At 56.5% G+C, this 13,121-nt stretch overlaps 1 protein-coding gene across 1 annotated transcript in view; it reads right to left on the bottom strand.

Annotated features, from left to right (window-relative positions):
* Positions 1-6,508: 6,508 nt before the first annotated feature.
* SLC25A48 (solute carrier family 25 member 48) overlaps positions 6,509-13,121 on the bottom strand; it is a 32,333-nt gene continuing 25,720 nt past the window's right edge. The window contains exons 7-8 of the mRNA XM_069484068.1: positions 9,734-9,863; positions 6,509-6,868 (exon numbers count right to left, since the gene is read on the bottom strand). Coding sequence (XP_069340169.1) covers positions 9,741-9,863 — 123 coding nt within the window. The 3' untranslated portion in view covers positions 6,509-6,868; positions 9,734-9,740. The remainder of the gene's footprint in view (positions 6,869-9,733; positions 9,864-13,121) is intronic.

The raw sequence follows: 13,121 nt of genomic DNA, 5'->3' as shown, positions 1-13,121 counted from the left end.
GGGCTGAGCGGGCGGGGGCGCGGGTGCTGCCGAGGCAGTTTTCTGAGGATGTCCCACGACAGTGGGTACGAGAGCTCACGCTCCCACTGCTATAAGGAAGGACAATACCCCAGAATCTCTTACACTATTTCTTCCTGGAGACTTAGAGTTCGGGCACAGGGTCCCAGTGCCAGGGTCCTGCCTCTGCGCAGTACACTGAAGACGGTGTCCCCTGTGGCTGTCTCGCCTGGCTCCCTACCGGCCTGTGGGCCCCCACGGACAAGGTGCCTCCTCCCCAGCACAGACGCTCTGGGCGGGACACACAGCAGGTGCTGGAGGAAGGCCTCCCAAGTAATACATTTATTGTTATTGATTAATATTAAACTTGCTCTGTATGTACTCGGCATGCAGTATCTCATTTAATCCCCTAATAATATAGTAGGCAGTAGATATTATTATTACTGTATTTCTGCTTTACAGATACGGAAACCAGAGCTTACAAAGGCTCAGTGACTATCCCAAGCTCCCACAGCTGGTGGGACGAAAGCAGGAATTCATCCCAGAGCTCTCTTGTTCTAAACCCCTCGCTCTTAGCCTTCTGCCCTTTTCTCACTCCTTCCTCTGACCCCAGCCTGAGAGTAAAATAGGTTCGCCATAATTCCAGTCCACACTCCCTTACCCAGACACCCGGGCGTCAGACAGATTTCAGAATTCAAGCTTTTTAGCCTTTCGGGAAAGTTAATACACAACTCAGGTGCCATCTGTCATGTAACACCCACAGCAGGGCCTGCAGCAAGATCCCATAACCAAACACAGCACTACCCTGCGGCGAAACACATGAGCATTCCCACAAAGTGGCCAAGTTTTGCAGCCAAATGAGACACAGCAAATCTTGAGTGTTCAGAGCTGGTTTGGATTTCAGAACTGTGATAAGGGCTTGGCGAGCTGTATTCACAAAACTGCTCTCCTCTGGCTCACCCCCACTTACAGAAGGGACAGGGTGGGGGGAGGTGGGTATTCTCTCCCAGACACTTTATCCGGGACTGGGCTGGGTGTCTCCAGGAGGGACAGGAGCTTCTGGAGCTCCCAGCCACGTGGCATCCCTGGTCAGGACTACGGGGCCTTCTCCTCTCCCCTCCTCCACCTGTGATTTCTGAATGACTGGCCCAGACACGGCTGTGCCGTGGTGCGCGATGTGGTTCACCACATGTAGCACCGGAAGACACCCACCTCAGCAGTGCTCACCCCGGGTAGGATCACAGCAGGGACAGAGGCTGGTGGTTGGTGACGGTTTCAGAACACAACCTGGCGATGCAGGGGGCCGCCAGAGGAAGTGGGCAGAGGAGCACTGCGACTCACTTCCGGGGCCTCCTCGCCAGCCTGGCTCGGTGCTTCCCCTCCGCTTTTCTGCAAAAGCTGCAGAACCACAGGATCTGCCCCGCGGGCAGGCTCCAGGAGGCTTCACCTGTCGAGAGGTGTGCTGTAATTGCTGTCCTCCCAGCCAGGAGAGTTGAGATTTATCCAGAAGCCGCCTTGAAGAAAGGAGAACTAACATTTATTGAGCGTTTACTGCGCACCAGGCACCCTGCTAACCATATTCTTTAGAGTATCTTTTTAGAGCCTCGACAACTCCACGATATTTAAATAAATACTGTATATAATTATTCTCACTGCACGAATGAGGAAACTGAGGCCCAAAGAGGTTGCATGGCTTCCCCAGGGTACAGGGCCCACCTGCAGAAAGCTGCCGCCCTGTCCAGGCTGCCAGGCCCCAGGGAGAGTTGTTCCCAGGGGACTATAGATGGAAGCGCTGGCCAGAGCCAAGTCTGGATGCTGCTGGCCTTGACCCTGGCCCTCCACGTCCCCATCTGTCCCTCCGTCTGCACACCCCTCACCCAGCCTGGAGCAGGACGATGCCGTGAAGTCTCAACCCCACAACTCCTCTCCTCGCTTTGCCACACGTCGCTACCCTGCTGCCTTCGTTGACCCCAGGCCGAGACCTCCCTGCCTCTGCGAGGGGCCTCGGCAGGAATGAACACGGGTCCAAAGCGTTTCAGTCTTTATTACTTTAAAGAAACGGCTGCATCGAGACAGGATTCATGCCGTATGCTGCACAGTTCACCCTCAAAGTGCATCATTCAGTGGGTTTTAGAGTCCCCGTTTCTCCTGGCTATACCTATATACCTAAGGGTAGAATTGCTGGGTCATCTAGGAATTCTAAGTTTAGCTTTTTGAGAAAATGCTAAACCATTTAATAAAACGGCTGTATCATTTTATATTTTTACCAGCAATGTAGGAGGGTTCTAATTCCTTCACGTCCTCCCCAGCACTTGTGGCTGCCTTCCTCACGCTCCCCAGGAGGGTCAGACCCTGGAGAGCTTGAGCCAGTGACCCTGAGGCTCCCTGGGCATGAGCAGGGCCATCAGCGTCTGCACCAGCCCCCCACGCAGCTCACGGGACGTCCGCCTGGAGCCCCAGGGGCCGAGGAGCCACATGTCTGCAGCTCTCGGGGCTTCATCCGCGGAGACAAGGCCCAGGAGCAGCCTGCAGCCACCTTGCGTCCCCTCCTGAGCAAAGCAAACAGCACAGACTCACAGAGGGCAGAGGACAGAAACCAGAAAGATCGCAGAGCCCCTGCCTTCCTCCCGCCCCTGTGCACTGCACTGTGCCGTCTGCAAAACCACTTTTGCACTTGATTCCTGCTGAAGCCATGGAGGGGAGGCAAGGGAGGCCAGTGTGGCTGTTTTACAAGCGAGGAAACAGGCTCAGAGGGGGCAAAAGCTTGCCAAGATCACGCAGGTCGCCAGTGGCCGACCTGGGACCGGAACTCAAGGTGAAGGTCTCCCTAGGCTGAGGTTCTGTCCACCACAGAGAAGGAAAAGGACAATGCCAAGGGAGATGGCAAGACCCAGAAAACAGGAAGAGAAATGTCACCGGCCCAGGTGCTCTTATCACCGGGCAGGGGATGGGGGTGGGGTCAAAGGTCACGCACTACCAGACACCAGCACTTGCAGAGGGTTTGCTTGTCCCCTGCTGCCACCCAGTGGCGGCTCTGCGGTGTAGCAGCCAAGGGAGCCGTTCTCAGCCTTCGGGAGACAGATTTGTTTTGCAGGGCAGCAGGTCTCGAAGGGGCCCATCAGGTGGAACCTATGTTCCTATAACATTAAGGCGTTATCTGCCCTTTTCACTCTCATTTTCTCACCAGCATACAAGGGCGTTCTCCAAAGGCTGCGTGGCGGTAATGCCACACACCTGCGGCAGCAGGCGGGGCGTGGACGGCCCCCCATTTCAGACAGCCCTTAGAGAGCAGCAAAAACGGGAGACAATTGCAACTCTTCTCATTCATTATTTGTGTTTGACAAGAATAGTTATTTTCATAGGCTAGGTTATTTATATTAACATGTCATTTGTTATACTTTAAACGAATAAGTATTTCTAAAATTCTTAGTTTTAATTTCTGGTAAGTGTTGGAAGATAAGCAAAAGTTCTCCGAGGCCCTTAATAATTTTTAGGAGCGAAAAGGCCCGCTGTTGAAACCACCGGAGACTAATAGTTATTGTTATTTTTTTCACCGTCCTCACTAAAGCCAACTGGCTGCGTCTGAAGCTCTTCAACTCCAGGACTCAGACACCAGAATTGACGCTTGGCTTGGAATTCTGTTCTGTTTTCAGCCTTTCTTAAAAATTGAGTTGCATTTGTCTAGAGACATTGCAGAGGACGACACAGACGCTGATGCCTGACGGCAAGTGTCCCTGCCGCTGCCACCCAGGGCCCCCGCGGCACCAGCACAGTCAGACCCAGCACATGTGTTTGTGGTTGAGCGAGAGGAAGACCATGACGTGTGGACTGAGGAAAATCCTCAGGCTGTGGGCCCCCAGTATTCCCTAAGATTGGCTTCTCTGGAAGAATCTGAGAGGAAGCAGGGCCGACAGCTCCCAGTTCTGGCTACCACATGGGAGCTGCCTGAGCTGGGCGGAGTGTCTCCATTAAAGTCGAGTCTGGTTCATTTCCAGCCCAGGTGCTTTTGAGGGGCAGTTGCTGCAGCATCGTCTAACCAGCGCGGGGGTGGGGCGGGCAGGGGCACACGAGGGGCTGTCACTAGAGCCTTGCTGAGGGCGACAGCAGGCAGAGCCAGGCAGCAGCCCCCAAAACAAGTGCCCGGCATGGAGCCCTCGCTCTGCAAAACCATGTGCTTTTACAAAAGCAATATATTCTCGCCGTAAAAACTCGAAACACTATAGTGGTGCACAAAGAAATCATCATTACCAAAGTAGAAATTGAAAGCCGTTCCCCAATCTGACATCCCGGCAATGGCCACTATGAAGTCTGGTGTGTCCCCTCCCAGGCTCCTCATTGCCCATATAACTCGGCATATATAGTATGTATTTAAAAAGAAAACAAATAACATCATATATTTATTCTACCACCTCAGTTTTGCACTTATAAAGTTGCTGACATAATATTCCCATGACAACATACGTAAGATCTAAGATCTCTCACTCTTTTTAGTGGCTGTGTGGCGCTGTTCTAGAGTATGGATGCACCTCAATTTTTAACCCCCTATTCTGCTGATGGACATTTAGAAAGTTTCTAAATGTCCATTAGCACAATCAAATCTCAATCAACACGGTGAGGCTTGCATTTTTGCCGGTAGATGTATGCTTGCTTTATTCCTTTATTCCTTTATTCCAGACACTGTCCATGGTTGCTGCGGAATCAGGAGACCAGGAAGCTCTGCCCCGGCCTTGAAGTGGGCTCAGGCCCCATGAGAAAGAGAGGGTGCACAGACACTGTGGCACTAGGGGGACACAGTGCCTCGGGGGTGTGTGGGTGAAAGGGCCGTGCAAGTTGCCGGGGGACAGAGGGAGAATCAGGGAAGCCCCAGTTGCAGCGTCAGAGCCGGGCCTTGGGGAAGGGGGACATCCCTGTTGCTGGGGATGGGGAGGGTGTCCAGGCTAAAGAAAGGCACAGGGCAGGGAAGCCTGGGGGACGGGGGCAGACAGCACTGGCCCAGGGGTCCCAGGTTGTTGGACCACTCGGTCATTCCTTCAACAAACATGTGCGTGCCCATCACGTGCCTGCCAGTGGGTGGGACGGGAAAACGGCTGGAGCACAGGGAGCCTGGAACTGAGCGATGGGAGGCGGGTCCGGAAGGGCAGCTCTGATGTGGTTTATGGAAGGTTTCTGATGGTGGTTAGAGACTCCATACTTACGTGTCCCAACAAATTTCTCTTTTTCACAACATGAAATGGTCATCACCACGGCTGCTCGTGACGTTCCCTGGGCTGGATGGCAGGCAGTGTAGCCTCAGGAAGATTGTCAAGTGGGACTGGCGGTCCAAGTCCTCAGCAGGGGCTCAGGGACATCAGAGCCTCAGTTTCTGCATCTGCAGACTGGGTCAATGCTTCTCTCTGCTTACCTCCTCCTAGCGTCAGGAGGCACCAAGATGACCAGGAGAACCCGGGAGAGGCTCAGACACCTGAAGAAGGTCGTTGTTGCATCTCAGCCTCATCAGGGGCATCCGGTAGACACATCATCACTTCCAAACACGCTGCGCAGCCAGGACCAGCACCAGGCAATGGTCCCGTTGAGGCAGACTCAGTAAACACGCTCCAGGACACGTTACAGCAGAGACATGGGGCCCACTCAGGAATGGGCTGGAGGCCAAGAGCATCTCCTCACCGGTACCCTCAGCGCCTGCCCGGCCAGTGATGCCGGGTGGACGGCAGACCTGTCTCTCCTGCCCACAGAGCCGCTCCGTACACCAGAATGCGGGGACCGCTGCGGCCCCTCGTGGCCACCCCAGCCCAGGACAGCACCTGCTCAAAAAAGGTTTGCTGACTGAAGGAATGAACGTCCCACTGCGGGAGGGCTGGCGAGCTTGGACTGCAGCCTGCAGAGTCGCCCAGGGGACCCTGCAGTACCAGGAGCCGTGAAGGAGGAAGGCCAGGGAGGGCATGTGAGGGAACCCTCGGCTACAGGGACAGGACCGAACATTTCCAACATCTCTGTGCCGGAGCAATGCTCTGGTCTTGGGTCTGCTAAGGCAGGGGATGTTCGGAGACATGATCCAAATCACTCAAAGGCAGCAGGGAATCAAATGTAGAACAATGGAATCACTCTGGAAACCATACTGTGGACAAAGTGTTTTTGTTTTGTTCAGTTTTCCACGTGAAAATAAGGCCCAGAGAGCACCCACCCCACCCAAGCCCAGGGCCACCATCTCCAAAGCACGTCACAAAGCCACTGCTCGGGGCGGGAGAGGCTTTCTCTCCCCCATCACCCTTCTCTACCCCTGCGCCCTCCCCTGCCCACCTTCAGCATCTGGGAAAAAAGTCACCAGACTGCTACCGTCAGGTCCTCCCCTGCATGGAGCGGGTTTCTCTCTGGGCTGGTGACATCTACAGGGACCTGAACAGAGAGAGCAAAGACAGTGGCCGGGTGCCTCTCAACAGCCAGGCAGAGGCATCGGATACAGACCCGACCTGAAGAAGTTTTCAAGACTTTTATTTGGAAACTTACAGCCAACTCCAGCTCCTCCGTGAATCCCCAACGAGTTTACACTGGCCATGGGGGCGGGGTCAGTTCTACCCCGTTTTTTGCCAGGTGTGAGTCCAGAGCTGAAACAGATGGTGATGGATGGACCGACGGTCCCTCGCTTCCCTCCGAGGCCGCAGCTGGCGCCCAGCCGGTGGAGACCGTGTGCTTGGGACTGCGAAGGGAGGAAGGTTCCGATTCTGAGCGTGGCGCACTTGGCCGCAGGCCCGCCTGGCACCGAGCCCAGGGGCGGGGAGTCCTTTCTCTTCATCAGATTCACGGCTGCGGGTTCCGGAGACGCCCTCAGCACCGACCTGCAGTGGAGTGATGCCCTGGTCAGGCGACACTGGCCCTGGGAGAGAGGAGGAAAGACAAGAGCGTCATCTAACTGGAGTTACCGTCAGATCTTGGGGTCAAACAACCCACCCGGGGCCTGGTTTTTAGAAGTTCAGATGGCAAAGCATCGCCATGAGCACAGCCCGGTTCTTTGTGAATGTTCCAAAGAGATCCTATAGGGAGAACGTGTCTTCTTTTCTTAAAAATGAATTTTCCTGAAATTGAAAGAAGGCTGATGAGGTTCGGAGTGTGCATGTTCGTATCGTCTGACTCTGGTTTCTCCCTGTACACAGGTAAAACTAACCGTGTCACAAAATAGCCACCTCGTGTGGTGTTTACTGGGCTTCGAATCTTCCTGGGGTCATTGCTGCACGTGCTCTGGGAGAGAAATAACTCGGAGCATGGAGGAAAAGGAAGTGACCTTCCCACCAGGACTCTGGGAGCTGCAGGAGAGCTCGGATCTGGCTGTGGAAGGAAGCGGGAGGCTGCTTGGAGCTGGACACTTCTACCCCGGCAGGAGCTCGGAAACGATCCTCACGCTGTTCCTGCCGCCTGTGCCCAGGGACTCCTGAGACAGTCACCATCCCACCACTTCTCAGGGACTGTAGGGCTCCCTCGTTCTCTGACAGACACCATCTCACTCTGCCCTTGACTAGACAGTGAGGAAGACTTTGGTTTCCCCATCTTCAGTGAGTGCTCCTCCTGCTTGGAGCATGGCCCGCCCCGAATCTCAGGGTACTTAGTGAATTAAGATGCAGGTCTTGTTCACGGCTGTGGTGTTCCTGGGCCAGAGCGAGCAGTTGAATGCCTGGGCGAGGATTACGCAAGGTGAGGCCCCGGCCAGTGGCCGGGAACCTCCTGCTCCCAGCTGATCCTGGCCGTCCTCTTTCCTAAGGAAGACGGACATCCAAGCCCCCTGCAAGAGACAGCGCTTCAGAAAGAAAAGCTTCCAGCTGGGCTGGCCACTGCTATGAAAGGCCAAATCCAGGACAGTCATGACTGGCTTGCTAGAAACTTCTTCCCTCGTCCTGAAGCAGCCCATCCCCACAAGAGGCAGGGTACTCAGGCTGGGCAGGCACCCAGCCACTCCGGGCTCTGTGAGGTCTTGGCACTGAAACCGTCCTATGGCTGAAGATTCAATGGCATGGAAACCAGTCCTGACCTACTAAACGGGGAGAGAGGGCCATAAATCACCGTGCAGAGCAGAATTCCAAGCTGGGGATGCACATCAGACACACTTGGAAGAGTAATAACAAGGTCTTGCAATGCAGTATTTTTATTTTGTTCTTTCTGTTTATTTGTATTTTCTATTTTTTCTCCAATAAAAATGCATTGACTTTATTATAGGATTTTTTAAAGGTTACTTTTATCTGTTAAAACGGGGGAATGGCCGGTCTCTGAGCACAGTGGGAAGCACAAGGCAAACTCCCTTCCCGGCCTGGGCCTCACTGGAGCACAAACTCCTCACCCTGGATGCCCAGTTATGCAAATGCGCTGCTCCCCTTCCCTTGTATCAGGAAGGACAAAAGCCGCCAAGCTGTGACTGTCGTGCTGCAGTACAGAGCTGAGGGCCCTTATTTAAAGCCGGCTTCCAGGGCATGTCCTGGGCTCACTCCCGCCAGCCCGGTGGGCCGGGCCGTCCCTGCGTCCAGGCTCCGGTGCCCCCCATGCATCCCGGCGGGGCTCTGTGCCCCTGCCAGCCCCCGGGGGAGGCAGCAGTGGGGTTTTCCAGACCTTGCTGATGAAGACCGTCCTTCCTGGGAGAATCTGTAGTAACCAAGGCTGGAGTGAAATGGTACTGGTTGACTAGAAAGTTCAGCGACTCACCCCACCTGTCTTCTGACCTTTACAAGAAACCAGTTTGGGGCCAGAGGAGAAACAAAGGAGAATAAGCCAGAGGAGGGAGAGGAGGCCCTGAGGGGACACTGGAGGCTGATCACCCACCTATCCAGCGATGCCGCTGAGCCACCCTCGTGTGCCGGGCTCCGCGCCAGGCACCGGCAATGCCACAGTGGACAGAGCGAGCGCCGCAGCACTGCCCCGGGCTGAGGGTGCCGCAGGCCGTCATGGTGCAGGGCGTGGGGTGGGGCAGGGTTACAGCAGGCACAAGTCCTCCCAGCTGAGAAGCCAAGCAGGTGTCCTGCAGGAGGAGCTTCTGCCCCGGGGCCTGGAGGACAGAGAGTTGAAGGAAGCAAGAGGGTGCCAGGCAGAGGGAGCAGCTGGGCAGAGACCCAGAGGTGAGAGAGGAGAGAGAGGCTGGAGAAGGGAAGTGCTGAGGACAGGCTTTATCTAGAGGCACCAGGGAGCCAGGGAGCCACTAAGGGCATTTGAGCAAGGGAGTCACTGGCTCAGACTGCTGTTTTCAGGAGATCACTCCTGCTGCAGTGATCTTTCTGCATTGAGAAAGGGGACAAGGAATGGTGGCAGAGAGCTGTCCTTCAGGGCTTTGGGAGCCTGTGGGTGGCTCTCAGACTCAGGCTCCGAAGTTCAGTAGGGAGGTGGGAGATGGTGCCCTCGGTGGGCACCCTGGTTCAAGTCCTCACTTCTGGGCACGGGCCATGGCGTTTGTGCAGTGAGGCTAAAAGCCCTTCTCCCCAAGGGCTGTCGAAGCTGCTGAGTGGGCAGACAGTGGGAGAGCTGGCCACGAACAGGCGAATTCTGCGACTCGGTCACCAGGACCCAGTGCACCGCCCGTCGCTGGTGTGCGTTTTAGAGCTGCCGTCCACCGATGGGTGAGGAGGGGCAGCTCCAGCCCCAGACCTACCGCAGGTGAGACGTGAGAAGGCACAGGGACATCCCAGAAGCCCACAACATTTTCATGGCAAAGAAAAGAGTCCGAGCTCCCAGGAGGCACAGGCGGCCGGGAAGGAAGCACACTGACCTGGTGCTCAGGGGCCGGTCACCGCGTGGTCCCCGCGGAGAGCCTGCAGCGACAGCTCGTACCCGAGGAACATGGCCGCGCTCATGGGGAAGCCCCGCACAGCGTTCACGGCGACGCCTCTGAAAAACACCTTCGCCCAGGGGCCCCGTGAGGACAGGGTCCCCGTTATCACAGACTGGCCCACACCCTGCGGGGGCCACCGCTGAGGGCAGAGAAGCAGCGGGTGGCGACGCCCTCCCCGGGCCCAGTCCCCGGCCAGAGGCCAAAGGTTGTGCAGGCAGAGACCACGTAGGATGCCCCAGTCGTGCCCCTGCCCTGACCCCTGTCACCTGACGGCACCTGCCCGCCCAGACCCTGACACGCGTGCACAGAGCGCTGTAGGCCGCTGCGTAAACCCGCAGACGCCGCCCGGCTCCTCCCTCTCTCTCTCTCTCTCTGTCTCTTTCTCTGTCTCTCCCTCTCCATCTCTCTCTCCATCTCTCTCTCTCTGTCTCTGTCTCTCTCTCTCTCTTTCTCTCCCTCTCTCTCTCCCTCTGTCTCTCTCTCTCTGTTGTGCACACACACAAGCACACACAACCCTCAGGAATCTGCAAGCCCTAAGTAGACAGAGCACCCAGCCGTGACCAGCCGCTGGGACGGGTCTCACAGGACATCCCAACACGGCAGAGTGCAGAGCTCGGGCCGCGCTTAAGACTCCGCAGACAGAGCTGAGCCACAGCTTTCTCCCATTCGGTAGCTGTGCCGCCTGGGCAAAGGGGTGACCTCTCTGGAACTCAATGTTCCCAACCGTAAAATGGGGTAACACTAGTATTGGTGCAGTAAGGACGTCTGAGGGACGAAATGAGACAAAGCTTTCCAAGCACTTACACAGTGCCCGACATACAGTAGGTGCTCATTAACTGTTGGCCATCACGGTCACCCTCGTCGTCATTACCGATAGTCACCACCTAACGGGCAGTAGGACGCCACCTCTGAGTGCTCAGAGCAGGGGCCTGTGTTGAGGCTGCCACCCTCTGCCTTTCCTGCTACGTGACACACACACAGTGTCTGCATCCTGGGGAACGTTGCAAGATGCTTCCCAGTCACCGCCCGGATCTTCCCCTCCTCCCTGGGTCTCCCTGCTTGGTGCTGGGTGGAGGCTGATAACCGGGATGTGGTTCTGCCCCTGGAGCAGTTTGGAACGTATTGGGGGAGATAAGGCCCACTGGGGACCCAGACAGTGATGGGGACAGATAGGGACTTGGTGAGGGGTGCAGCAGGGACTGGCCTGTAATGAATGCTCTAGGAGGAAACAGCAGTTTCGATGCAAACCCCCACCCCAGCATGAATGGCCAGAGAACTGTCGGGCATGTGGTATAAACCCGCTCTCTGACCCCAAATAATTCACCAAGTTTCAGAACCAGAACTGGTATTTTCAAGACAGTAGAAAGCAGCCTACGCACTTCCCCAGCCTCTGTGGCCGCTGGCGCTGTGGTGTTGGAGGTGGTGCAGGCCGTGTCCCCGGCCAGGGTGGCGGGTGGCCTTCCTTCGAGCTTGGCCCCGGGAAGGGGGCGGACGGGCCGGGACCCTGGGGTGAGCAGGGGGCTGAGGCATGTCCCGGAGCCACCCGGGCAGGGTGCGGGCGGGAGCCTGGGAACATCAGTGCTCCTCTCCGCCGCTGACCTTTCCGGAATTCCACAGGCTCACCCAGAGTGACTGAATAACAGCGAGGAACTGGGTCAGGCAGAGAGGAAAATTCCATGCCTGGTGCCCCCAGAGGCTTCCCTGTGGTTCTGGGCTGGGCTCTGCCCTTGAGGCCGAGTTGGGCAGCCTGGAGTGGGAGCCTCCCCGCCCACAGTGCTGGCCCTGCAGGAGCCGTGGCCACTCCAGACAGACAGACGGACGGCCCTCCCCCAGCAGCTGTGGCCTGCCCTGCTAGGGGCCCACAGAAGCAAACAGAGTGCAGACCTGCGGCTGTTACCTCTGAGCCTTCAGACTGGGCCCCCCACTCAACGGCTCCGCACCACCCAAGGTCAAGTCCACACCCTTCCCTGGCTTGCAAAGAACCACACACTCTGCCCTGGCTTTCTTGGGCGGCAGCTCCCCTGACACCCCGGGCAGGTTAACACCTTCCCACCACCGGGCCTCTCCTGGGACCCTCTGCCAAGCAGCCTCTGGCAGTCCTCCCACGGCCACCACACAGTGCAGTGTGGCCCATCACCTTGTGTGCACTCTGTCTCTCCAATGCCAGCAACTCCTCCCGCTGTTCTCCCCACTAATGATCCCAGACAGGCCGTGAGTACAGGCAGCGGGAACAGTGTGTGTGGTTTGCCTCTGAGTCCCCGGCATCTGCAAGCGCTTGGCCCGGAGCAGACTTCTACGCACATTTATTACACGATCCGTGGATCCATGGATGAGCCATGAATGAATGAACTGGACGCTAGAAGGAAGAGTCTCTGGGCTGGGAGTCCGGTGGTGGCAGCTGTGGGGGTTTCCTGGGGAGGGAGGGGGCTCCAGACCCCCAAGAGGCCGCACCACAGGGCAGCCGGTGCCCCTGGCAGCTGTCTACCTGCAGCTGTCCCTCTCTGTCTGTCCTCCGGCCCCGTGGCACTGTCACAGCCCTCCCCAGCAGCCACCCCTACGGAGCCAAAGAGCACAGGCGCTCCTCCAGCCTCCGCTGCAGGGGCAGCCCTCCCAGTCAGACCCGAGGCCCGTGTGGCTGGACACGGTCCTCACAGCCCGCGGAGAACGGCTGCAAAGCTGCAGGCCTTTCTTCCGCTCTCACTCGGGGACACCCCCGAGGCCACGGACTTTTGATTTCTCCTATCACAGAGGCCACACCACTGATGACCCCTAAGTGGGTTACAAACGGCCGCTGAGGTTGGGCACCACCATCATCATTTTACTCCCTTACAGTCCTTTATTGTCACTGAGATCTTCTGCCACGGGAAGGTGAGAACAGGGCAGATGGGGATGGGCTTAGCTCTGTGCCCGGCCTCCCGGGGCCACAGGAAGGAATGTGTGGGGTGGCGTGATCCGTGCCAAGGGCAGAGCCTGAGCCAGCAGGGACCTGGAGCTGCCTGGGCCGGGAAGGGCTCTCTACCCCCTTCTGATGCTCCTAGAAACCTGCCTTTGAGACAACTTCATTTTCCAGGGCTGTGTGGGGTTTTTACTAACGTTACTATTTATGTTTCTAAGTAAACACTCGCTCACATATCCAAACATACACAGATCTATACATACACCCACATATTCTGGTACATGCTGTGAATATTTTGTCAATATAACACAATAAACTCTTCACGGTAATCACCTTTGAGAGAGGACAGGGACCCAGGAGGGACATTGAGACAGTACATTCTCTTGTACTTTGGAAGCTTCCTATTTTCATATATTACCTATTTTTTAA

The sequence above is a fragment of the Eulemur rufifrons genome, chromosome 10 (genome assembly GCF_041146395.1).
Source record: "Eulemur rufifrons isolate Redbay chromosome 10, OSU_ERuf_1, whole genome shotgun sequence".
In the NCBI taxonomy this organism is placed as follows: domain Eukaryota; kingdom Metazoa; phylum Chordata; class Mammalia; order Primates; family Lemuridae; genus Eulemur; species Eulemur rufifrons.
Note: the sequence above shows the minus strand (reverse complement) of the source record. Positions and strands in the feature narration are given on the sequence as shown.